This window comes from Orycteropus afer, unplaced genomic scaffold, assembly GCF_000298275.1.
Source record: "Orycteropus afer afer isolate SDZICR_OR568_19922 unplaced genomic scaffold, OryAfe1.0 scaffold00798, whole genome shotgun sequence".
Classification (NCBI taxonomy): Eukaryota; Metazoa; Chordata; class Mammalia; order Tubulidentata; family Orycteropodidae; genus Orycteropus; species Orycteropus afer.
The window spans coordinates 433,318-458,419 of NW_006922385.1; the positions used below are offsets into that span (position 1 = coordinate 433,318).

Genomic DNA, 25,102 nt, shown 5'->3' on the forward strand with positions numbered 1-25,102 from the left:
TAGGTTTGTTCATTCTTCAGGCAGTCTGTGATATTTTCAGGATTCTTTTCCAACAGTGCAATTCAAAGGCATCAACTTTTCTTCAGACTTCCTTATTCATTGTCCAGTTTTCACATACAGATGAGACTATTGAATATACCTCGGCTTGGGTCAGGTGCACCTTAGTCGTCCAATGAGATCTTTGCTTCTTAAAACCTTAAAGGGGTCTTTTGCAGAAGATTTGCCCAGTGCAATATGGTGTCTGATTTATTGACTGATGCCTCCATGGGTTTTCCTTGTGGTTCCAAGAAAAATAAATTCTCACAAAACTTCAATCTTTTCTCCATTGATCAGGAAATTACTTATTTGTCCAGTAGTAAGGATTTCTGTTGTCTTTATGTTGAGGTGTAATTCGTACAGAAAATTGTAGTCTTTGATCTTCAACAGTAGTGTTTCAGGTCATCTTCACTTTCAGGAAGCAACATTGTGTCATCTATATATCACAGTTTGCTAATGAGTCTTCCTCCAATCTCGATTCAGTGTTACTCTTCATACAGTCCAGGTTTGTGGATTATTTGCTTACAGATTGAATAAGTATAGTGAAAGTATATACAACGCTGATACACACCGTTCCTGATTGTAAACTACATAGTAACCATTCATTCTGTTTGAACAACAGACTTTGGTCTGTGTACAAGTTCCTCATGAGCATAATTAAGTGTCCTTGAATGCCCATTCTTCTCAATGTTATCTGTATTTTTCTATGATCTGCAAAATAGAATGCTTTTGCCTAGTCAGTAGAACATAAGCAAATATCTTTTTAGTAATTTTTGCTTTCAGCCAAGATCCACCTAACATCCTACTCTGAATCCAACTTGAATTTCTGGAAATTCCCTGTCAATGTATCTACTGCAACTGTTTTTGAATTATCTTTAGTAAAATTTTACTTTCATGTGATAATGATATTCTTTGATAATTTCCACATTCTACTGGATTACCTTTCTTTGGAATGGGCACAAATATTAATCTCTTCCAGTCAGTTGACCAGATAACTCTCTTCCAATTTTTTGGCATAAACGAGAAAGGGCCTTTGTCATGGCATCCATTTGTTGAAACATCTCAATAGATACCCCATCAATCCTGTAGCATTGTTTTTCACCAATTCTTTCACTGCAGCTTGGACTTCTTCCTTCAATACCATTAGTTCCTGATTATATGCTACCTCCTGAAATATTTGACCATTGACCAATTATTTTTGATACAGTGACTCTGTGTATTCTTTCAATCTTCTTTTCAGGCTTCCTGCATCATTCAATGTTTTGCCCCAGAATGCTTCAATATTGCAGTTCAAAGCTTGAATTTTTTCTTCAGTTACTTCAGCTTGAGAAATGCCAAGCATGGTCTTCCGTTTTAGTTTTTTTAACTCCAGATCTTTGCAAATTTTATTAAAATACTTTATTTTCTCTTCTCTAACCACCATTTGAAATCCTTTGTTCAGCTCTTTTATTCCATCATTTCTTCCATTCACTTTAGTTGCTCTCCATTTAAGAACAAGTTTCAGAGTCCCTTCTGACATCCATTTTGGTCTCTTCTTCATTTCTTATGTTTTTAATGACCATTTACTTTCTTCATGTGTGATGTTCTGGATGTCATACCACAACTTATCTGGTCTTCAGTCATTGGTGTTCAATGCATCAAATATACTGTTCAGGTATTCTCTAAATTCAGGTGGGATATATCCAAGGTTGGAATTTGACTCTCATTGACTTGCTTTAATTTTCTTCAGCTTCACCTTCAATTTGCTTAAGAGCAATTGATGGTCTGTTCCACAGTCAGTGCTGGTCTTGATTTGACTGATGCTATGGAGCTTCTCCATTGCCTCTTTTCACAGATGTAATTGATCTGATTCCTGTGTTTTTCATCTGGTGAGGTCCATGTGTATACATGCCATTTATCTTGTTGAAAAAAAGTATTTGCAATGAATAAGTCATTGGTGTTGCAAAATTCCATCATGTGATCTCTAACATCATTTCTATAACAAAGGCTATATTCTCCAACTACCAGTGATTATTCTTTGTTTTCAACTTTTGCATTCCAATCATTAGCAATTATCACTACATCTTGGTTGCAGGTTTGGCCAATTTCAGACTGCAGAAGTTAGTAAAATCTTTAATTTCTTCATCTTTGGCTTCAGTGGTTGGTGTGTAAATTTGAACAGTAGCAGTAAGAATTTTTCTTTCTGATATGTTTATGGACATTATACTATCACTGAAAGCATTATACTTCAGGATAGAGCACTATACTCGTGTCCATTTAATATGATAATTACCAGAGAGCAACTTCTCAGTATGTTGGAGCCTAATTAATAAATCAATTAAACTAGTGAAAACCTATTAAAACACAAAATACCTCTCTGATAGACAAGAAATGGAAATACATATCTTCTTAATTGATTAAATAGTTTCCCTTTAACTGCTATTTTGTGATTTCACATCACAGTGTGTGAAGTAAGTTTATTATTTATTCATTTATTTTTCCTGCTTCTTCAATAGCTAAGTTTCTTTAAAAAGAGTTCAATACTTAGTCACCCTCTTTTATTGTTAATTGTATCTTTTTACATTTACTCTAAATATAACTAATTAATTCCTTCATTAAACACAGATATATGTGCATTTTATTTTTTTGACTTATTTTTGTCTTTTGTATTTATTCAAAGAAAGTAAGATACACGTAAGAATGTAGAAAATAAAAATTCATGGAGATTTTTTCCAATAACTGTATGAAATTAAGAATAAAACCTTTAAATATATGTGTTTAATTTTTAAACAAACCACTCACTCTTTTTTTGGAGGAATAAACTGATAAGCAAAATTAAATTTTTAAGTTACAATTGCCACAGTTATTAAACTCATTTATAAGTGCCTATTTATTTGTCTGGGTCCTAAGGTACTCAAAAGTGAAACTCTCTTGTTCATAATTAAACTCTCAGCAAGCATGTGCCTGGCATATTACAACTCTTTTACCTAGAATTGAAAAATAATTCTGAATATATTCAGCCAATTATTTGACCTGTGCTTTAAATACCCTTTTCATTTCATATTAAATCTTTTCATGTACATAATGCAGAAGAAATTGTTTAAAGTTTTAGAAACAAGTAAAAAAAAAACAAAACAGGATCAGGAAATAAAGACTGAAAATGAGATGTCCTTCAATTGTTCCCCTTAATCTTAAAATCATAATGGATAAAGGTAAGTTTACATGACATTTGTTGGTTGTCATACTGATTACAGTTCTATAACTGTGCAATGGTATGACATGCAATGTGTATAATATACAGATTTAGAATTATATACCTTTGTTGTTATCCATTCCTCCTACAGCATACAAAGTTCCAACTGTAGATTTTCTAGGTTTAGTTCTTGGACTTTGCATTAAAGTTCTTCTCTCTGGCAATAGATGATATTTCATTGCTTCCAGAATCAGCTTTTGACATTCCAGATCATTCTTAAATAACGCATGGTTTTCTAGATCAGCCAATATCTGTGAATAATATACAATCACTGTTAATAACACTTTTTTAATTACTGTGCATATAATATCAGTAGCTACAATTAGAATCTGAATGCCTATGCATTCACAAAAGAGGCTGAATATATGTTCATTACATTTATAAACACATATGATTAAAATTTATGGCTTCCAAAGAAACAGACTGGAAATTATTTTTGATTCAATATTTGTTGGTGTCATCTCACTACACAGAGCTGAAAGGAACTTGTAGGCATCACTTTCTCTATTCTGTTTCCTCTCAAGAAAACTGTAAATTGAGTAGAGTTGTCTGTGTTGGTCTGATGAAGAAACTGAAAAATAACTTTCAACATATTAGATCATAACAAGCCTATTCTAAGTAAGTTATATATTTAGTTTAAGAAGTTACTATTATAATTTAAGTCACTTTCAAATTCAAGAAATATAATGAAAATAAATGCACCTATCCACTTAAATTTCTTTATGGATGCAAGCATTTTTAAAGCTTTATATCAAGAAAATGACATTTTCTAAATAGTTGAAGACTAAGGAGTTATATAGAAAAATGTCAAACTTGAGGGAATTATAGCAGTGTGACAGAAGTTGTAGGCTTTATAATATCTCTCTCACTTTTTGTTTTTGCTACGCCAGGCATATATCTCCATAAATTACTCTGTATACATCCAAAGTAGCTTTTATTTTTATCTTTCCAAGTTCTTCTTTATGTTCCATTTTCCTTTATTCTTTAGTCTTGCTTTTTATCATTTAGTGGAACCCATTTCCTTTTCAGTGACAGTTAAATCTATCGCATAGATTTAGGAACGTAATAAGTAGAGTATTTAGCATTGACTTACTGACCTATTACTCTCTGTTAGTGAGAAAATGTTCTACATTTGCACACAAATATTTATTGAATGAATAAATTAATATATGACGGGAGTATGTAATTAACTAATTTTAACAATGTAAGTTTAAAATTAAACAAATTTATTTAGGTACTCTAGTACAATAAATTATTATAGGAGGCATCGTGAATGACATAAAAAAATATATATAACACACTCATATATAACATGTTGGAAAGATAATACAGCTGCTCTAAGACTGAATGAGTGGCGTGGTATATTAGTTGCCAGATGCCTTGGAATTATAAAAGTGAGCATGCCTAATTAAAGTCTTGGCTGTGTTCCCTCTCTTGCCTACTATAACCTTAGCTACGTTCCTACTACCCACTTTCATCTTGAACATTAAATCTGACAAATAAATAAATAATTGTATGGAATAGGATAGGAAATCTCCAATAGAAATTTAAAGAGGAGTACTATTTTACTCTTTTAGTAAAAAGTTTGTTTTTAATCACCAAATAGAGTATCTATTTCTAACGTGACTTCAGTAGTCTTTGTAAACTAGAGAAGAAATATCTTTTAATATGTCTCCTGGTTATCTGTCTAAGTATATAAATATTCCTGCAGCTAACCCTTCCTCTTTTGCTGCAAAGGAAAAATAAATGAATTTTTATGTGGATAAATTTAAAACTGTCTCACATTGGCTTTTGCTCAATTCTATGTTTTTAACCTTGCCCCGACTTCTTAATTTTTCCCTTTTTTGGGAAAAAAAATATAGTTGAACATTAAGATAAAAAAGAAAAACTATTTTTATTAGACATCCACTCAAGTAGCATTATATTCAGATTTACAGTTTAAAAGATCCAAATAAAATATAAAAGGAGAAAAATAATCAAATATATATATATATATCTGTTTTCTATGTTCCTCTTTGTCAAACTGTAACTCAGACTAGTGGTATCACTAGAGATATGTGGGGTATACATGCCACACCTGACACTGTCATGGGGGTGACACCAGACTGATCACAGAGTCCATAGCAGCAATGGGTGGGCAGGCACTGCAAAGGGAGGGACTCTGAAGGGTGTGATATCACTTGGATTAGTGTCACCAGTTACCCAATGTAGTTACTCACCATCATCATACTCTCCTCTCTCTCAGTGCTGTCACATACCAGAGAGTGTACCTATGCTTTAGCAAATGGGAAACAGGAGCAACTGTAGGAGCAGGCAAGCTTGGGGTCACATGGTATAGTGCTCAGCCTTGCTCAGAGGCAGAGTGCACTGGGCCAATCCTGCCAGATTGGAGAGAGGTTTGCTGACTGGCATTGTTCAGAGAAGGGTGGGATATGTGTTACCTAACTAGGAACACCAACTCTAGTAACATCACTGACTCAGATGAAAATAACTTTACTATGAGTTTGAATATTTTCTTAGATTTTAGATAAGAAGTTTTGGGGCATGTATTCAAAGGTCTTTAAGATTTTCATATGTGAATAAAGAGAGTCATTTTATCAAAAAAAAAAGAGTTGTATCTTTTCCATATTTAGACAAATATTTGGACCAATTAGAGTGGCTTGTTTTAGTGTAAATAAACTCTATGCTTTTTGGATTTATCATCTTGTTAAAATAATGTGATCACAATATCCTAGTAAGTGCATGTTGTGTTGTTAGGTGACACGAAGTGGCCTACAACTCATAGTGACACTATATGCAACAGAACGAAACACTGCCTGGTCCTATGTTAGCTTCATGGTCCTTGCTATACCTGAGCCCATCATTGCAGCCACTGTGTCAATCCATCTTATTGAGGGTCTGCTTCTTCGATGATCCTCTACTTTACCAAGCATGATATCCTTTTCCGGGGAATGGTTTCTTCTGACAACATGACCAAAGTCGGTAAGATGAAGTCTGGCCATTCTCACTTCCAGGGAGCATTCTGGCTGCACTTCTTCCAGGACAGATTTGTTAGTTCTTTTAGCAGAGCATAGTTCTCTCAGGATTCTTCTTCAACACCACAACTCATTGACTCTTCTTTGGTCTTCCTTATTCATTGTCCAGATCTCACATGCATAAAATGCAATTGAAAATACAATGGCTTGGGTTAGTCACACCTTAGTCTTCAAGGAGACATCTTTGCTCTTCAGTACTTGAAAGAGATCTTTTTCAGCAGATTTGCCCAATGCAATACATCATCTGATGTCTTCACTGCTGGTTCCATTGGTGTTGATTGTAGAACCAAGTAATATGAAATCCTTGACAACTTCAATCTGGGCAATCTACTTCCGTAGTGATACTGCCTCAGAAGCTCAAGGAGGGGTCGCTATGAGTCGGGTCTGACTTGATAGCAAATAACAACAACAATAACAGCAATCCATAATGCAGACTAGTCTTTAATCTTCATCAGTAAGTACTTAAAAAAAAAAAAAAAAAAACACTGCCGTGGAGTTGGATCTAACTCATAGTGACCCATCCTTGGGTTTCTGAGGTGGTATCACTACAGAAGTAGATTGCTGAACCTTCCTTCCTAAAGTTCTTCAGGCTATCCTCATTTGCTGCAAGCAAAGTTGTATTATCTGCATATCACAAATTGTTAATGAATGTTCCTCCAATCTGATGTTGCATTCTTCTTCATATAGTCCAGCTTCTTGGATTATTTGCTCTGTATACAGATTGAGTAAATATGGTAAAATGATATAATCCTGATGTACTCCCTTCCTGATTATAAACCGTGTATTATCCCCTTGTTCTGTTTAAACAATAGTCTCCTTATCTATGTATAGGTTCCTCATGAGTACAATCAAGTATTCTGGAATTCCCATTCTTCTCAGTGTTATCCATAGGTTGTCAAGATCCACACAATCAAATGCTTTTGCATAGTCAATAAAACATAAGTAAACATCTTTGGTATTCTTTGCTTTCAGCCAAGATCCATCAACATCAGCAATGATATCCACATCTTCTTCTGAATCTAGCTTGCATTTCTGGAATTTCTCTGTCCATATAGTGCTGTAACCATTATTGAATTATCTTTGGTAAGATTTTACGTGCATGGATATTGATGATGTTTTTCATAAATTCCATATTCTGTGGAATCATCTTTTTTTGGAATGGGTTCAAATATGGATCTCTTCCAGTCAGTTGGCCAGGTAGCTCTTTTCCAAATCTCTTGACATAGCCCAGTGAATGCCTCCAGCAGGGCATCCATTTGTTGAAACATCTCAATAGATATTCTGTCAATTTCTGGAGCCTTGTTCTTTACCAAATCCTTCAATGCAGCTTTCAATTCTTCCTTCACTACCATTGGTTCCTGATCATATGCCACCTTCTGGAATGGATGAACGTTGAACAATTATTTTTGGTACAGTAACTCTGTGTACTCCTTCCATCTTTTTCTGATGTTTTCTGTGTCATTCAATATTTTGTCCATAGAATCTTTCAATACTGCAATTTGAGACTTAATTTTTTTTCCTCCATTCTTTCAGCTTGAGAAATGCTGAGTGTGTTCTTCCCTTTTGGTTTTCTAATTTCAAGTCTTTACACATTTCATTATAGTAATTCACTTTGTCTTCTGGAGCTGGTCTTTGAAATATTCTGTTCATCTCTTTTATCTTGTCATTTCTTCCATTTGCTTTAGCTACTGTCTGCTCAAGGGCAAGTTTCAGAGTCTCTTCTGACATCCATTTTGGCTTTTCTTCCTTTCTTGTCTTTTCAATGACTTCTTGCTTTCTTCATGGATGATGTTCTTGATGTCATACCACAAGTGAGTACATGACTTGGGTTTAATTTTTTATATTTTAAACTTTACCTTAGAGATAATGGTCTAATAAGTTATCATTTACTTACAAACTCTTTAACCAATTGCTGTAAAGTAGATCCTGACTCATGGAGGCATCATGTATTCAGAACACCAAAATATACATTTGTTTAATAAATAAAATTGTAATGGGATTATCTTTTAAAAGAGTTGAATTTTGTGGATTCATGTAGTGTGACAAATTATAAAAGACTTACTGTATTGACTTACATTATAATTTTTATTTCTTTGGACAACTTGAAGAAAATAGATAAAAATTAAATTAATCGTAACTCATATTCCTTTTTCAATTTCTAGAAAAAAGTTCTAAATCTTTGTTGGGGAAATAGTTATAAACTTTCCTCATTCTTCAGTTTATACATAAAATGGCTATGAATGAATGCATGTACAAAATGTTTTAAATTATATTTTATGTGATAAAAATTGTTAAAATCAAGTGATATGTCTGCATTTAGGGAAAAGATAACCTAGACAGGCCTTGCTTTTCTGTCTTTTGGTTTTCCTTGTATTGAAAAACAAAGTTGATTACTTTGGTGAAAGAATGTAATAAATACAAAATATTAAAAGTAGGAATAGCATGCAAGGGAATAAATATTGTTTATTTGTTTCTTAAAGTGATTATTGAACTTTACCTCAATTCAATAGTATGTTATACATTGATGGCAAGATAGCAGAAACAATTGGGTTTTTTGGGGTGTGCTTTATATTTTCTAGTTTTATTGAATTCAAACTTGTTATGAACTCCTTTTTTTCCCAACCATAGAAAAATAGCAATATGATTTAACTGTGTACTACTTAAAAACACACTAATTTTTGTGTACTATAAATTTTACAATAGTTGTCTACAATTTTTTTAGAATGTATTCTAAGTATACAAGAAAACAATACTCTTGACAATTATATACTTTATGATATAAGCAAAAATCCCTTGTAAATTTTCAATTTCCTCTCCTCTTATGTTTCTGCTCCTAGAATGCCATAAATACAGAGTTGAATGGAGCAAATGTGGAGTCAGAACTGGCTCAATAATACCTAAAAACAAAAAGAAGCAACTGCATTCCTAGAATAAGCATTAATGACATTATATATATCAATCAGTTATTAATTGCCAAGAAAAGATGCCACTGTTTATAGCTCAATGGTGTTTAAGAATCTATTCTCTTATATCCGATATATCAGAGGGGAAAAAAAAAGAAAAAAAACTTGCACCTCTACATGAAGGAGAGGAAGGAGAAATATCAACAGTTAAAATTATGTACTCCTAGGGTGTTGAACTTTGCATCTGTATGTTTCAATTGAGGAGAAATACATCATCTGCAAATTATTGGAAACCTGTCCCCGCAATAAACCTAAGGATACGAATTCTCCACAAGCATATAATATGCTGAAAGAGAAGCCAGAATGCAAGTCCTTGCCATCAAATAAGGGAATACAGGACACTGACAATTTCTACTCAAGAACACCATAGAACAGTATCCAGACACATACAGCCACATTAAGATGTTTTAATCTACATGTATACACTGTTTTCCTATATATTTACTCTCCCTTTTTTCTAACTTTTAATTATAATACCTATAAGTTCTTTGGGAGCTCTGGTGGCATAGTGCCTAAGGCATTTGACTGGTAATCAGAAAGCTGGTGGTTCAAACCCACCAGCCACTTTTCAGAAGGAAGACAGGACAGTCTACTTCTAATTTGGAAACCCAGAGAGGGGTCCCTGTGAGTCGGAAAGGACTTGAATTCAGTGAGTTTTTGAGTAAGTGCTTTAATTAATTAATTAATTAATTATTTTTTTTGGTGTGTGCTTAGTCACACTTGGTAAGATTTTAATACCTAATTACAATTTGTCCATAATTTTGGTAAAACCTACAATCAAACTAATTTCACATGCAATTTCAATTTCTGTGTTGAGTTCCTTATAATAATTTGTTAGTTTTCTTGGTAATTGACTCAAGATAGATAGAGAGAGAGAGAGAGAGAGAGATGACAGATAGATAAATAGGTACCATCTCAACAGATAAATGGCAGAAATCTAAAATCCTATCACTATGTAGCTAAAAGGAGGTTTTGTCTTCCTGGGAAACATCTAGAAACTGATGCAAGCCTTAATTTCCTTTCCAATGTTAACTAATACTGACAGATAAGCAAAATAACTTAAATATTTGATTCAGGAAATATTTTCTTCTGAAGGATTATACTATAAATTCACAAAAATAGCTACAACCACACTTTCTTCAAGATCCTTGCTTCACTGCACCCACCACTCCAAAGTGATTATGAAACCATTTTATCATCTCACAAGGGCTACTTTAAAATAACCTAACTGAAGTCCTGGAGTTCATAAACATGCTTCCCTGGATTTTCTCCAGTGATGCATTTTTAAGATTTTGTTTAGCTGTGTTCTTTCTTACTGGAATTGGTCTAATAAAGTCACTAGCTAAATTAAAATAACAACAAAAAAGTAATTTTGTGTTTTTATGGGAAGTCAACACAATACACATCTCATCTATAATGATAATAACTAAATTACGAATTCAATAAATACATCATTCAGAGAATAAAATCCAGTACACTTAAAGCTTATCCTTTTCATCATTCTACTTTCCATTTTACTATTTCATGTTTCAAAAAAATATTACATAGCTTTATATTAGGTTGGAACTTTAATGTACATAAAATTTAACTAGTTTTTGACATGGTTTACTCTGAGCTATTTCAATTTAAATACGAAAGAGTATTGAATAGTTGAAATTTCACTTAATTATACATCTTGATAAATGAAAGTATCCATTAAGATATTTCACACATATTGTTTTTATAAATTAGATATTTCTAGTACATTTAACAAACAGATAAATTACTGAGATATTGTATTTCTAATACATATTGGAGCTTGCCTTTTGTAATACTGAATTAAAAAGTAATATTAACATGAACATCTCTAGGAGAGTTATTAATAAAATAACCTAAAAATTGTATAGGGGATAGAGAGAAATGCATAATTAAGTGGATCTTACAATAGGATACTATGCGTCTATTGTAAATAAATATTTTATGTAACACTGCTTCCAGACTTTGTGGACATAGAGGTGAACATAAATTGGAAAAAAAAATGAAGATCTCAAAAATACAAAATTTGAGGATTACAATGTTTAAGACAATAAACTATAATAGTTATAAGAAAATGGCACTTTATAAGAAAAATAAAATCTTTGAAAAGATGCTTTATAATTTAATTAAGTAAAATGGACTAAAATATCTATCACATATTGTATCAAATTTTTTAAAAAAGAGCAACACTTTTTTTTATCCTGATACAAAAAAATAAAATAAAAAAATAAAACCTCACTGCCATTGAGTTGATTCTGACTCATAGCAACCCCCTTTGGGTTCCTGAGGCCGTAAATCTTTACAGAAGTAGACTGCCCAGTCTTCCTTCTGCAGAGTGGTTGGTGGATTTGAACCACCAACTTTTTGGTTAGCAGTCAAATGCCTTAGGCACTATGCCACCTGGTAGACATGTCTAAATAAATTAAAATTTGTCACTGTTGCTTTAAATTTTTATGCAAATATTAGACGGCAGTGATAGGTGGATTAGAATATCTGAGGTACATAATGCAGAGTGCTTTTCTACAGACAATACTTTCTTTCATTAACAATTCTGCTATATAGATAGTCACTTTAAAAATATGTCTTATCTCCCTACAATTATATTAGGTTTTTCTTTCAGCTAAGTAATGAATAATAACTTAAAAATATGTAAAATATAAATCTAGGAAAATTGAATATTGTCAAAAATGAAATGCAACAGATAAAAATCAGTATCCTGGGCATTTAGTGAGCTGACATGGACTGGTATCGGTGACTTGGAATCAGAAAATCTATTATACTGTGAAGGATAAATTGAAAAGGAATAATATCACATTCATCATCAAAAAGAACATCTTTTTGACAGGATCATGATCTATCCCGAAGTACAATGCTGTCAGTGATAGGGTAATATCAATATGCCTACAAAGAATACCAGTTAATACTACATTAATAAAATTTATGTACCAACCACTAAAGCCATGTTTTTGTCGTTGTTGTTGTTGTTATGTGCTGTCGAGTCGGCTCCGACCCATAGCGACCCCTCCTTGGGTTTCCGAGGCAGTATCACTACGGAAGTAGATTGCCCAACCTTCCTTCCGAGGTGTGGCTGGTGGGTTTGAACTGCCAGCCTTCTGGTTAGCAGCCAAGTGCCTTAGGCACTGTGCTACCAGAGCTCCCGACTAAAGCCATAGAAGAAGAAATTGAACACTTCTACCAACTTCTGCAGTTTGAAATTGCCCAAACATGCAATGAAGGTGTGTTGATAATTACTGGTGATTGGAAGGCAAAACTTGAAAACAAAGAAGAATTATCAGCAGTTGGAAACTATGTCCTTGGTGATAGAAATGACACCAGAGATCACATGATAGAACTTTGCAAGAACAAGGACTTATTTATTGCAAATACCTTTTTTTTTCAAGAACATAAGTGACAGCTATATGTGTAGATCTCACAAGATGGAATACACAGAAATCAGATCGACTACTTCTGTGGAAATGATGGAGAAGCTCCATGTCATCAGTCAAAACAAGGCCAGCACTGATTGTGGACAAGACCATCAATTGCTCCTATGCAACTTCAACTTGAAGCTATAGAAAATTAAAATAATTTCAAAAGGGCCAAAATATGACCATGAGTATATCCCATCTGAATTTAGAGACAATCTGAAAAATAGATAAGATGCATTGAACACCAAAGACCAAAGACCAGATGAGTTGTGGAATGACATTAAGAACATAACAAACAAAGAACACAAATGATTAGTAAAAAAGACAAAAAAGTAAGAAAAGACAAATAGATTTCATAAGAGACTCTGAAACTTGATCTTGAATGCAGAGAGCTAAAGTGTGTGGAAGAACTGATGAAATAAAAAAGTTGAACAGAAGCAGCTAAAGAAGAAAAGGTAAAGTATTATAATGAAATGTGCAAATAACTGCAGTTAGAAAAGAAATGACAAGACCACAGTAGGCATTTCTCAAGGTGAAAGAACTGAAGAAAAAAATTCAGTGTTGCATTGCAATATTGAAGGATTTTATGGGCAAAATATTGAAATATTGAGAAAGACTCAGGAAGAATTAAAGGAGGATGGAAAGAGTACACAAAGTCACTGCATTAAAAAGAACGTGTCAATTTTTCAATTGGATTGTTGGTCTTTTTGTTGTTGAAGAGTTAGATTTTTCTATAAATACTAGAGATAAATACCTTGTCAGATATGTCATCGCTGGATATTTTTTTTTCCCAAAAAGCTATTTGCAATGAATAAGTTCTCTTTTTACTCTTTTGGAGAAGTCTTTTGAAAGAACTCTCCATCTCTTGCATTGTGCACTTAATCCATTGACATTCAGTGTAATTATCAACAAGTATGAATTTGTTGCTGTCATTTTGTTATGTGTTTTTTTCGTGGTGTTGCTCATGTCTTTGTTCCATATAATTTTCTGGGCTGAGATCATTTAGCTTATGAATTGTATTATTGGTTCCTTTGTTGCTTTTGTTTTAGTATTGGCTAAATATTTGTGGTTTTCCTCTTTTTATTGTGATGTAAAGGCTTATCATTTCTCTTTGGGGTTACACTGTGATTTATAAATTTCTTCTCAAATTTAAAACAGTTCATTCTATCTTGCAATTACTTGATTTACTCATCATTCACAAGCTCTGTAACTACACTATATTTTTTTCCCTCTTCTTGGTTTGTAGTTGTCCTCATTTGTCAATTGACATTTCCATTCCCTGTTCACAATCTTGTAGGCTTATTTTACTTTGGATGCTTTCATAACTGGGTTGCTTTCTGGGTTATGTCATCATGTGTGTTAATGGTTGGTGGTTGTTTGCTGTTGTTGGGTCTCTGTTCAAGGGACTTCCTCCAGCATCTCCTGTAAAGTTGGTGTGGTTTCAACAAATTCCCTTAATTTCTGCTTATCTGGAAATGTCCTAATTTCACCATCATAGTTAAGGGACAATTTTGCTGGGTGTGTAATTTTTTATTGGAATTTTTTTTTTTTTCTTTCAGGGTTTTATGTATACTATCCTGTTGCCTTCTCACCTGCATGGTTTCTGCCAAGAAATCAGAACTTAATTATAGTGGTTGCCATTTGTATATAACTTTTCATTTTCCTGTGCTGCTTTCAGGATATTCTTTCTTTGTCTTTGCTTTTGGTGAATTCTATGATGAAATGGGAATAAGACATGAACAGACACTTCACCAAAGAAGATATCAGGCAGCTATCATACGCATGAAGAAATGCTCACAATCATTAGCCATTGGAGAGATGCAAATCAAAACAACAATGAGATACTATCTTGACCCAGCACTAATGGCAACGTTCAACAAGACAGAAAATAACAAATGCTGGAGAAGATGTGAAAAGATTGGAACTCTCATATGCTACTGCTGGGATGTAAAATGATACAATCACTGTGGAAATTGGTATGGTGATTCCTTAAATAGTTGGAAATAGAAATACCATTTGATTTAGCAATCTCATTATGAGGTATATATCTTAAAGAAGGAGAAGCAGGACACCGACAGATATATGCACACCAATGTTCATTGCAGCACAATTCACAAGGGCAAAGAGATGGAAACATCTTAAGTGTCCATCAACCAAACAATGGATAAATAAACTGTGGTACATAAACACTATGGAATACTATGCTACACTAAAGGATGATGTAGACTCTAGAAAACACCGTACAATATGGATGAACTTGGAGGACATTATGCTGAGTGAAATAAGTCAATCACAGAAGAACACATATTGTATTTCATTATTGTTAAAAAAAAAAAAAAAAAAGTAATGGACCTCTGGTGGCATAGTGCCTAAGGCACTTGACCAGTAACCAGAAGGCTGGCAGTTCAAACATACCAGCCACTCCTCAGAAGGAAGGTTGGACAATCTACTTCTGTAGTGATACTACCTCGGAAACCCAGGGAGGGGTCACTATGAGTCAGGTCCAACTCAATAGCAAATAACAACAACAACAACAACAAAAGGTAAGGAAAGGTTTATATATGGAAGGAAATTATCTCTGTTTGTTACCAAGGGTGGATGGAGAGGAGAGGGAACACTGCAAAAATTAAAGGAAAAAAGAATTGGTCAATGTCCAACTATTTCAGGAGGCAACAAATGATCATGGACCAATGGTATTGAAAGAATAAGTCCAAGTTGCAGTGAAGGAATTTGCAAAAAAACAAGGTTCCTGAATTTGACGGGATTCCCCTTGATATGTTTCAACAAACAGATGCATTGCTGGAGGTATTTATTTGTTTATGCCAAGAAATACAGATAACAGGTATCTGTATCTTCCAGCCACCTGACTGGAAGAAATCAATATTTGTACCCATTCCAAAGAAAAGTTATCCAACAGAATGTGGAAATTATTGAATAATATAATTACTATCACACACAAGTGAAATCTTCCTGAAGATAAAAACGTTTGCAGCAGTATATTGACCAGGAAATTCCAGAAATGCAAGATGGATTCAGAATATGATGTGGAATGAGGGATGTCACTGTTGATATAAGTTGGATCTTAGCTAAAAGCAACGAATACCAGAAAGATATCAACCTGTGTTTAAGTGACTATGGAAAGTCATTTGACTGTGTGGATCATAGCAAATTATGGATTGCATTGGGAAGAGTGAGAATTCCAGAACACTTAATTGTTCTCATGAGGAACTGTACCTAGACTAAGGGAGTGTCTTTGGAAAAGAATAAGGGAATACTGAATGGTTTAAAATCAGGAAGAGTATACATCAGAGTTGTATCATTTCACCACACTTATTCAATCTGTATGCTGCATAAATAATCCAAAATGCTGGACTATATGAAGAAGAATGCATCATCTGGAATGGAGGAAGAACAATTAACAACATGCAATATAGAGATGACATACCCTTGTCTGCTGAAAGTGAAGATGACTTGAAGCACTTACTGATGAAGATCAAAGACTATAGTCTTCAGTATGGATTACACGTCAACATTAAAAAAAAAAAAAGAAAGAAAAAAAAAATTCTCACAACTGGACCAAGAAGCAATGTCATGATAAACAGAGAAAAGATTGAAGTTGTCAGGGATTCAATTTTACTTGGATCCACAGTCAACACCCATGGAAGCATCAGTCAGGAGATCAGACGTTGTATTGCACTGGAAAATCTACTGCAAAAGAACTCTTTAAAGTGCTAAGAAGCTAAGATGTCATTCTGAAGGCTAAATTGTGCCTAACTCAAGCCATGGTGTTTTCAGTTACCTCATATAAATGTGAAAGCTGGACAATGAATAAGGAAGACAAAAGAGGAGTTGATATCTTTGAATTATGGTGTTGGTGAAGAGTACTGAAAATACCATGGACCACCAGAATAATGAACAAATTTGTCCTGGAGGAAATACAGCCAGAATGCTCCCTGGCCAGACTTCATCTCACATACTTTGGTCATGTGGTCAGAAGAGGCCATTTCCTGGAGAAAGATACCAAGTTTTGTAAAGAAGAGTGTCAGAGAAGAAGGGGAAGACCCTCAATGAGATAGACTGACCCAGTGACTGCAGCAATGAGCTCAAGCATGGCAAGGATTGTGACAATGTGGTAGGATCTGGCAGTGTTTTGTTTTGTTGTATGTAAGGTCACTATGGGTTAGTGTCAACTCAAATGCACCTAGCAAAAATGTTAACTTTGGCTGTTAGTGTATGTCCCTGAAACATACATGAAAATCCAACATTGGATCTTCAGAATTTAGTGATATGAAAAATAATTATAATGTAACCATAAATATCTAGCAAATTTGACAATAACTTTGACAGAATATCCCAATAGTGAGAAATGTCATCATCTTTTGATTAGACTAAATGTATTCTTTGCAATAGTGGATATTAAAGAATTATTCTGTTTTAACACAATCTTTTAAGTTTTTTTGGCTTTGTCACTAACTGTACTTTGATTAGAAAAAAAAATAAATGGTTTGTTTGAATAATGTTTTTTATAAATGATCATGGTACTTGTCATAAACATAAATACAATTTGAATGTCATTTGAAAAATTGAACCACATGCTCAAAATAGCCACATTTTTATAACATAAAAACCTTGATGAGTGATTTCATCCTATGTGCTTAGACATTCCTCAACCTGCAAATCTTTCAAGAATATTTATATCAAAGTATTTAAAATGCTTGAAATAAGTTTGAAGTTATGACTCTAAAAGTATTTCACATAATTTTCTGGAAGTATCACATCATAAAAAATGGAATACATGACTCAAATGTGTATTATTTGTATTGTTTTTTTCTGAATCACCAAATAAGAATATAGAATACTTTTTTATGCCATTCAAAAAATCCTCACCTTTTCATATAAATCATTTTAATGTTTCAAGGAAAATATACTCTTTCTTAGTGCATAAGGCACTTGACTGCTAACCAGAGGACTGGTGGTTCAAGAGCCACTCCTTGGAAGGAAGGTAGGGCAATCTACTTCCATAGTGATACCCCTTCTGAAACCCAAGGAGGGGTCGCTGTGAATTGGGGCCAACTCGGTGGCACATAACAACAACTTGAATCCTTGCCTTGGTTTTTTGCTTTAACTTCTTTAACATTGAAATAACTCTTTTATCCTAACTAAGATAATCATATATAATGATTTGTGGAGTGCAAATTATGGTTTTTCGATAAGTGGTATACGATTTCATTCTCATTGTTATTGTATAGGTTGTTGTTATGTGCCATCAAGTCAGACCCGACTCATAGGACCCCTCCTTGGGTTTCCGAGGCAGTATCACTACGGAAATAGATTGCCCCATCTACTGGCTGGTGGGTTTGAACCACTAGCCTTATGGTTAGCAGTCAAGTACCTTAGGCAAAAATTTTCATTATAGATAGTATTCTGTAAAATATCATAAAGTAATATTATTAAGGAAGTTTGAATTAAGGAAGCGTGTCTACAAACCTAGTGTCTGGAAACAAGAAAATATTTATACTGTAAGTAAGCTATTCTTTAAGTAAGAATAATAGCATATGTACAGACATTTAATTTGAAAGCCAAGACAACTAATGGAATTTGTGCAAAAGAATAGTATGCATGCTATACTTTTCAACTGGTCAGTGATTCCATTGAAAGATGTCATGAAATGTTGAATAAAGTAAATTTAAAGTTATTATTGGCCAAGGAAAATATTAACTCTTCTCACATTATCTCCTTAGGCTATCAAAGTTATGAGAACACTCCTATATTTATTAAAAAAAAAAAAAACAACTTTAATATACCTCATACCTCATATTATTTCACAATATTTCAATCTTTAGTTTTACTGCTAGGTGTTTTTCTTAAAAAAAGTGAAACCCAGGATTAAATTCTACAAAGCAAAATTGACTCTTATGCGAACTGACATTCCTTAGAGAATAGTGAAATTTCATACATAGTCTTTGAAATTTTCTGTTTTACAAAATGAATAAGTTGAATGACAAAATGTTGTCATATACTATATACTGCAAGTGTAAATGATTTTAGTTTAATGTGTTATAAATTGATCGCCAACAAATAAAATATTTCCATGTATTTAGATTAAGAAGCTTTTAGGACATTCTTCAGGGAAACAATGATTTAGTGATCATGCTCTATGCTGAATAAAACCTGAGTCTGTTTATTGGTCAGTGGAAAATGCTGGAGGAAGGAAAATGTTTAGTTAATATAGAACTGTATAACAACATAAAGAGTGAGCTAATAATGGGACCGTCCTACTTCACAGGGGAAAATAGCACCAGCCTCTTGACTAAAAAGGTTTTCTGAATATTTCTCCCCTTTTAGTTAGATATTCAAAGACAGAGAGGGAGGGAAAAGGACAATAGTGCTGAATATTTGGCAATATTAATTAGCTCATCAGAACTTGATGCATTTCATCAGTGACTTCTTGAGTGTCACCAATGACTGGAAGAGCCTAAGCTTCAATAAGAGGAACCAGCGTAACTATAGGCAGAAAATTAGTTTGCTGTCTGAAAGAAGTTCATCACCCTTGAGCAGAGAGATTATCATATTACGTATGAGAATCCCATTAGCTTTAAATTGAAAAGAATTTTAGCAAAGGATTAAATCATGAAATTTTAAGAGACTGTAATATCTTATCCATTCTCCTGGCATAAGCACTATTCTAGTTTAACTAATAGGAGGATGATATTTATATTTTAAATAAATGAGAAAACTTAATTATGTAGACCTTTCTATATTCTTCTTGAGTGCTCTCATTTTCAAAGAAAAACACAAATTAATGTAATAATCAAGCCTATATAAAATATATCTGAATAATTCCTGTTCAGGTATTCAGGAAATGAGAAGAAACAGTCTATGAATAAGGAGTAAGTTCATTAATTTTACTATGAATACAGAATTAGTTCATTGTTTTAAGGTGAAAAATAATTGGCTAAGATGACAGTACAAATAGAGAAGAATAATGGCATAATCAAAAGAAATAGAGCTCAAAAAATTAACTTAAGTGATGGTTTTTATTAGCAACAAGTGAAATGGGTTTTATGTTGCTGGTGAATTTGTGATTCATTTTTATTTATTTAAATTGGATTTACTGCCACATGGGTGGCTGGAAAACTTAGATTTCCTAAAACGAAAATAATTAATTCTGTGCCCTGCATAATCATTACTTTCACCTGCACAATTCCATACCTCCTAAGCAGGTTCTGGACTTTTACTCAAATTATTAATGCATTCACTCATTCATTCAACAAATATTTGTTGTTATTAAGTGCCGTCAAGTCTCTTTCAACTCATAGTGACCCTGTGCACAACAGAATGAAACACCACCCAGTCTTGTACCATCCTCAAAGTTATTGCTATGTTTGAACCCATTGTTTCAGCCACAGTGTCAGTCTATGTAATGGAGGATCTTCCTATTTCTTGATGACCCTGTAGTTTACTGCTTTATGGTAGTGCATGATGTCATTTTCTAAGGACTGGGCCCTCCTGATAACATGTGAAAACTATGAGATATAAAGTCTCACCATCCATATTTCTGTGGAGATTCACGCTGTATTCTTCCAAGACAGATTTGTTCTTCTTCTAGCAGTCCATGGTGCATTCAATATTCTTCAAATGTATCAATTCTTTAGTCTTCCTTTTTCATTGTCCAGTTTTTGTATGCATATAAAGAAATTGAAAGTATTTGGGGTATTTGGAGTAGGTGTACCTTACTTTTCAAACTGTTTTCTTTTTTTCTTAACACTTTAAAGAGATTCTTTGCAGCAGATTTTCAAAATGCAATATGTCATTTTATTTCTTGACTGCTGCTTCCATGGTTGTTGATTGTGAATCCAAGTAAAATGAAATTTGACAGCTTCAATTTTTTCTCCATTTTCCATCATGTTGCTTATTGGTCCAGTTGTGACGCTATTTCTTTTCTTTATGTTGAGATGTAATCCATACTGAAAGCTATAGTATTTGATCTTCATCAATATGTGCTTCAAGACCTCTTTGCTTTTAACAAACAAGATTGTGTCATCTCTATATCACAGGATGTTAATGAGTCTTCTTCCAATCCTTATACCAAATTCTCCTTGATATAATCCAGCTTTTCAGATGTTTGTTCATCATACAGATTGAGTAAGTATGGTGAAAAGATAGAACCCTGACACACAGTCTTCCTTATTTTAAACCATGAAGTGCCCCTTGTTCTATTCCAATGACTGCATCTTGGCCTATGTAGTGGTTCCTCATGAGCACAATCAAGTGTTCTAGATACCATTTGTCACAGTATGAGCCATAATTTCTTATTACCCACACAATCAAATACATCTCCATAGTCAAAAAAACACAAGTGAACATTTTTCTGGTATTCTCTGCTTTCAGCCGACATCCATCTGACATCAGCAATAAACTCCTTCATTATACATTGTCTTCTGAATCTGGTTTGTATTTCTGGCAGTTCTTTTTCTATATATTGCTGCAACTGGTTTTGAATTATTCAAAACCAAATATTTAATTAGCAACTATTTTGTTCCATTTAGAATACTAAACCCTGGATACCTGCAGACTCGCATCACTGATCTATTCAAGTCAAACTTTCTTGTTCAGCTCACCCTAAGAACACTTTCCTTAATTTACATATGGGCCTTTGGCTGCTAATCAACATGTTGTTGGTTCAAATCCACCAGCTGCTCTGCAAAAGAAAGATGAATCAGTCTGTTTCCATTAAGATTTACAGCCTTGGAAACCCAATGGGGGTCATTATGAGTCAGAAACCACCTGATGGCAGTGAGTCTGGTTTTATTTATTTATTTATTGAGGTTATTTATATCTAGAGTCCCTTGGTGGTGCTAAATGTTTAAGTGTATTCATAGGTAACCAAAAGGTTAGAAATTTGAGTCCACTCAGAGGTTCCTTGGTTGAAAGGCTTGGCGATCTACCTCTGAAAAATCATCCATTGAAAAGTCTATGGAGTACAGTTTTACTCTGACACACATGTCAAGAGTCAGAATCAACTTGACAATAATTTTTTTCTGGTTGGTTGTTTTGTTTTTGTTTGTAGGCTATATCCACAAGCATGCATTAGTTTCTTATTGTTTTCAAGACATTATTCAACAACTTAAAACTTTGTTTTGAATCAGCTCCCTACTAATGGTCATCTCATGGACAATGCAATAATACTCTCCCCAGTCTTGTAGTTGTCTGAACTTTTTGATTGATAGGGTTTTCATTGGCTGATCTTCTGAGAGTAGAGTGCCAGGCCTTTCTTCCTAGTATATCTCAGTCTGGAAGTGCTACTGTAACCTGTTCAACACTATAGCAACATGTAAATCACCACTGACAGACAGTGGTACCTGCACATGAGGAGGATTAGCGGAGAGTTGAGCTTGGGTCTCTTGCATGAAATTTGAGAATTCTACCACTGGAACACCACCATCTCTCATCCTTATATAAATTTGCTAAAAATCTTATAGTATTATCCCAAACTGTAAATTTCCACAACATCTACTGCAAATTATTCTTCATTTTAGCTTTTCTTATCTCTTTCCTCTCATTTGAACAGAACTGACAAATTTTCTTAATCCAAGTCCTTACTTTTTTTTTTTTTTAATAAACCAATATTTGTAAAGCTTTTTCTCTCTGGAGATTCTGTTTAAATATGACTTAATCTTCAGTCTCATTTATATGTTTACATAATTGCTCAGGCCACAGTCAACATAATTTTTTGTTCCCACTCATATCACACTGTAATCAGTTACAAACTAAGAAATCATTTAAGGACTTCATATTCATCGTAAGTTATAAACTTGTGGATATTAGAGGAAAATGTCTAAAACTTCTTATTAGCCATTATTAACAGAGTTATGGGTTCTTAGGGATTGCTCAAGACCTGCTTTAGGGATTAATAATTTACTATCATGAAAGGATCTATTATTTTATTTTTTTAAAAAAATCTATTTAGTATGAAGTCAGAAAAGAGACAATATAGAGGCAGATATATATTCAATATTCCATCTCAACATAATCTGTAAAGTAATCATCTTCATATATATTTATATGTATTCAAAAAACATTTTTAGTTAGAGATCAACCAAATACCTATGTTTCTAAATGAATTCTCCAAGACCTGGTTGATAGTGTGCTTATTTCCAGTCACAGTCAATAACAAAAATCCATTACAGAAATAATTTAACAGGCCTTGAATATTGCTTTAAAATGATTAGACTCTTAGCTAAGAAGCATTATACTTGCATATTTCATTACCAACTCAAGATCACACATTTTAATCTGAATTTATTCTTTCCCCTTGTCATTTTTTCTCCTCTCCTTGATTTAATGTCTTCTATTTTATTTTTTTTTTAATTGATGGTTTAGGGTATTACTTCATCTGTACTCATTTTTTAAAAATGCTACTAATTTAGATTACCTCAAAATATTTTGGAAAAGGTGTTGTATGAATAAAGAACTATTTCCAAAATTTGTTTTCCTTTCTGACCTCTGTGATCTCTTGAAAATTCTATTTAGCAGAGCTCCTTTTCTCCCTGGTAAACCTCACACAAAAACTAAAAATTTCCTTTCTTTTACAAATGTATTTCTAATGGTTTACAATTTTTTTCCCCCATCTTCTAAATCTATGGCAATGGTTGACATTCTTATGGACTGTTTTATTAACTTTTGAGAAAGAATGATATTTTGAATTTGGGTCTGTGGTACAAGCAATCATATACAGAACCCAGAGTAATCGTAGATATTATCCCTAAATACATATAATCATCATTCACTTCATTGTTGTATGGTTCACATTCCTTGCACCACAATTAAAAGTATTTCATACTCTAACTTAACACTCTCAAGACTGAACTATTCTCTGATTTGAATATTTTTTTGAAACTATCTGTTCTCAGTAAAGGAAGGGATTTTGAATAAAATGAAAAATATTTTTTTGAGGTCATATGGATTTTGATACAATTAGTAGAACACATATGTATTATACTGAAATGTGCAGAAACCTGAAATTAGAAAGTCAAAAGGAAAGAACATGCTCAACATTCTCAAGCTGAAAGAATTGAAGAAAGATTCAAACCCAGACTGTAACACTGAAAGATTCTATGGGGAAAACATTGATTGATTCAGGAAGCATTAAAATAAAAAAGAAGATGGAAGTAATGCACAGAGTCATTAGACCAAAATTAATTGGTCAATCTTTAACCATTTCAGGAGATAACATAAGATCAAGAAGTGATAGTGCTGAAGGAAGAAGTCAAAGTTGCACTGACAGAATTGGCAAAAAACAAGGCTCCAGGAATGGACAGAATACCCATTGACATGTTTCAACAAACAGATGTTATACTGGGCAATAGTCACTTGTCTATGCTAGAAAATTTGGAAAACAGCTTCCTGGCCAACCAACTGGAAGAGATCCATATTTGCACCCATTCAAAAGAAAAGTGATCCAAAAGAATATGGAAATTGTAGAACAATATTATTAATGTCACACATAAGTAAAACAATGCTGAAAATAATTCAAAAACGGTTGTAGTAGTCTGCTCACAGGGAACCACTAGGAATCCAAGACAGATTCAGAAGAAGGCCTGGAATGAAGGATATCATTGCTGTTGTCAGATGCATCTTAGCTGAAAGCAGAGAATATTAGAAAGATGTATGCTTAATTGACTACAAAAAGGCATTTACTGCATGGATCAAAACAAATTATGGATAAGATTGTTGAGAATGGAAATTCTTCCATTGTGCTCATGATGAACTTATACATAGATCAGAAGGGAGTAATTTCAACAGAAAAGAGAATTATTGCATGGTTAAAAATCAGAAGAGGTGCATGAGGGCTGTATCCTTTCACCATACTTATTCAATCTGAATGCTGATCAAATAATCCAAAAAACTGGACTCTACTAGGAATAACACAGCATTCAGATTGGAAGAAGTCTCATTGACAACCTGTGATAAGCAGATGACACAACTTTGCTTGCTGAAAGTGAAGATAACTTGAAGCACTTACTGATGAAGATCAAAGACTACAATATTCAGTATGGATTAAACCTCAACATAAAGAAAACAGAATTCCTTATAAATGGACCCATAAGCAACATCATAATAAATGGAGAAAAGATTAAAGTTGTCAAGGATTTCATTTTACTTAGATCCACAATCAACATCCATGGAAGCAGCAATCAAGAAATCAAGTGACCAATATGGCAGCATTGAGGATGAGAGAGACATAGAGAGTTACATGGGCAGTACAGACAACAAATATGAACCCTTTTGCATATATAGTACTGAGTTGTCAGTGAAAGCAAACATGGGTATAGGGACGGATAGATAGGTGAACAAGCTAAACAATTAAGTATGTCTAAATGGAGAGTGTAT

At 33.5% G+C, this 25,102-nt stretch overlaps 1 protein-coding gene across 1 annotated transcript in view; it reads right to left on the bottom strand.

Moving 5' to 3' along the window:
* The window catches only part of LOC103211805 (kelch-like protein 1), a 499,593-nt gene that overhangs the window by 181,274 nt on the left and 293,217 nt on the right, over positions 1–25,102 (bottom strand). The window contains exon 5 of the mRNA XM_007957787.2: positions 3,333–3,519. Within this exon, the coding sequence (XP_007955978.1) occupies positions 3,333–3,519 (187 nt within the window). The remainder of the gene's footprint in view (positions 1–3,332; positions 3,520–25,102) is intronic.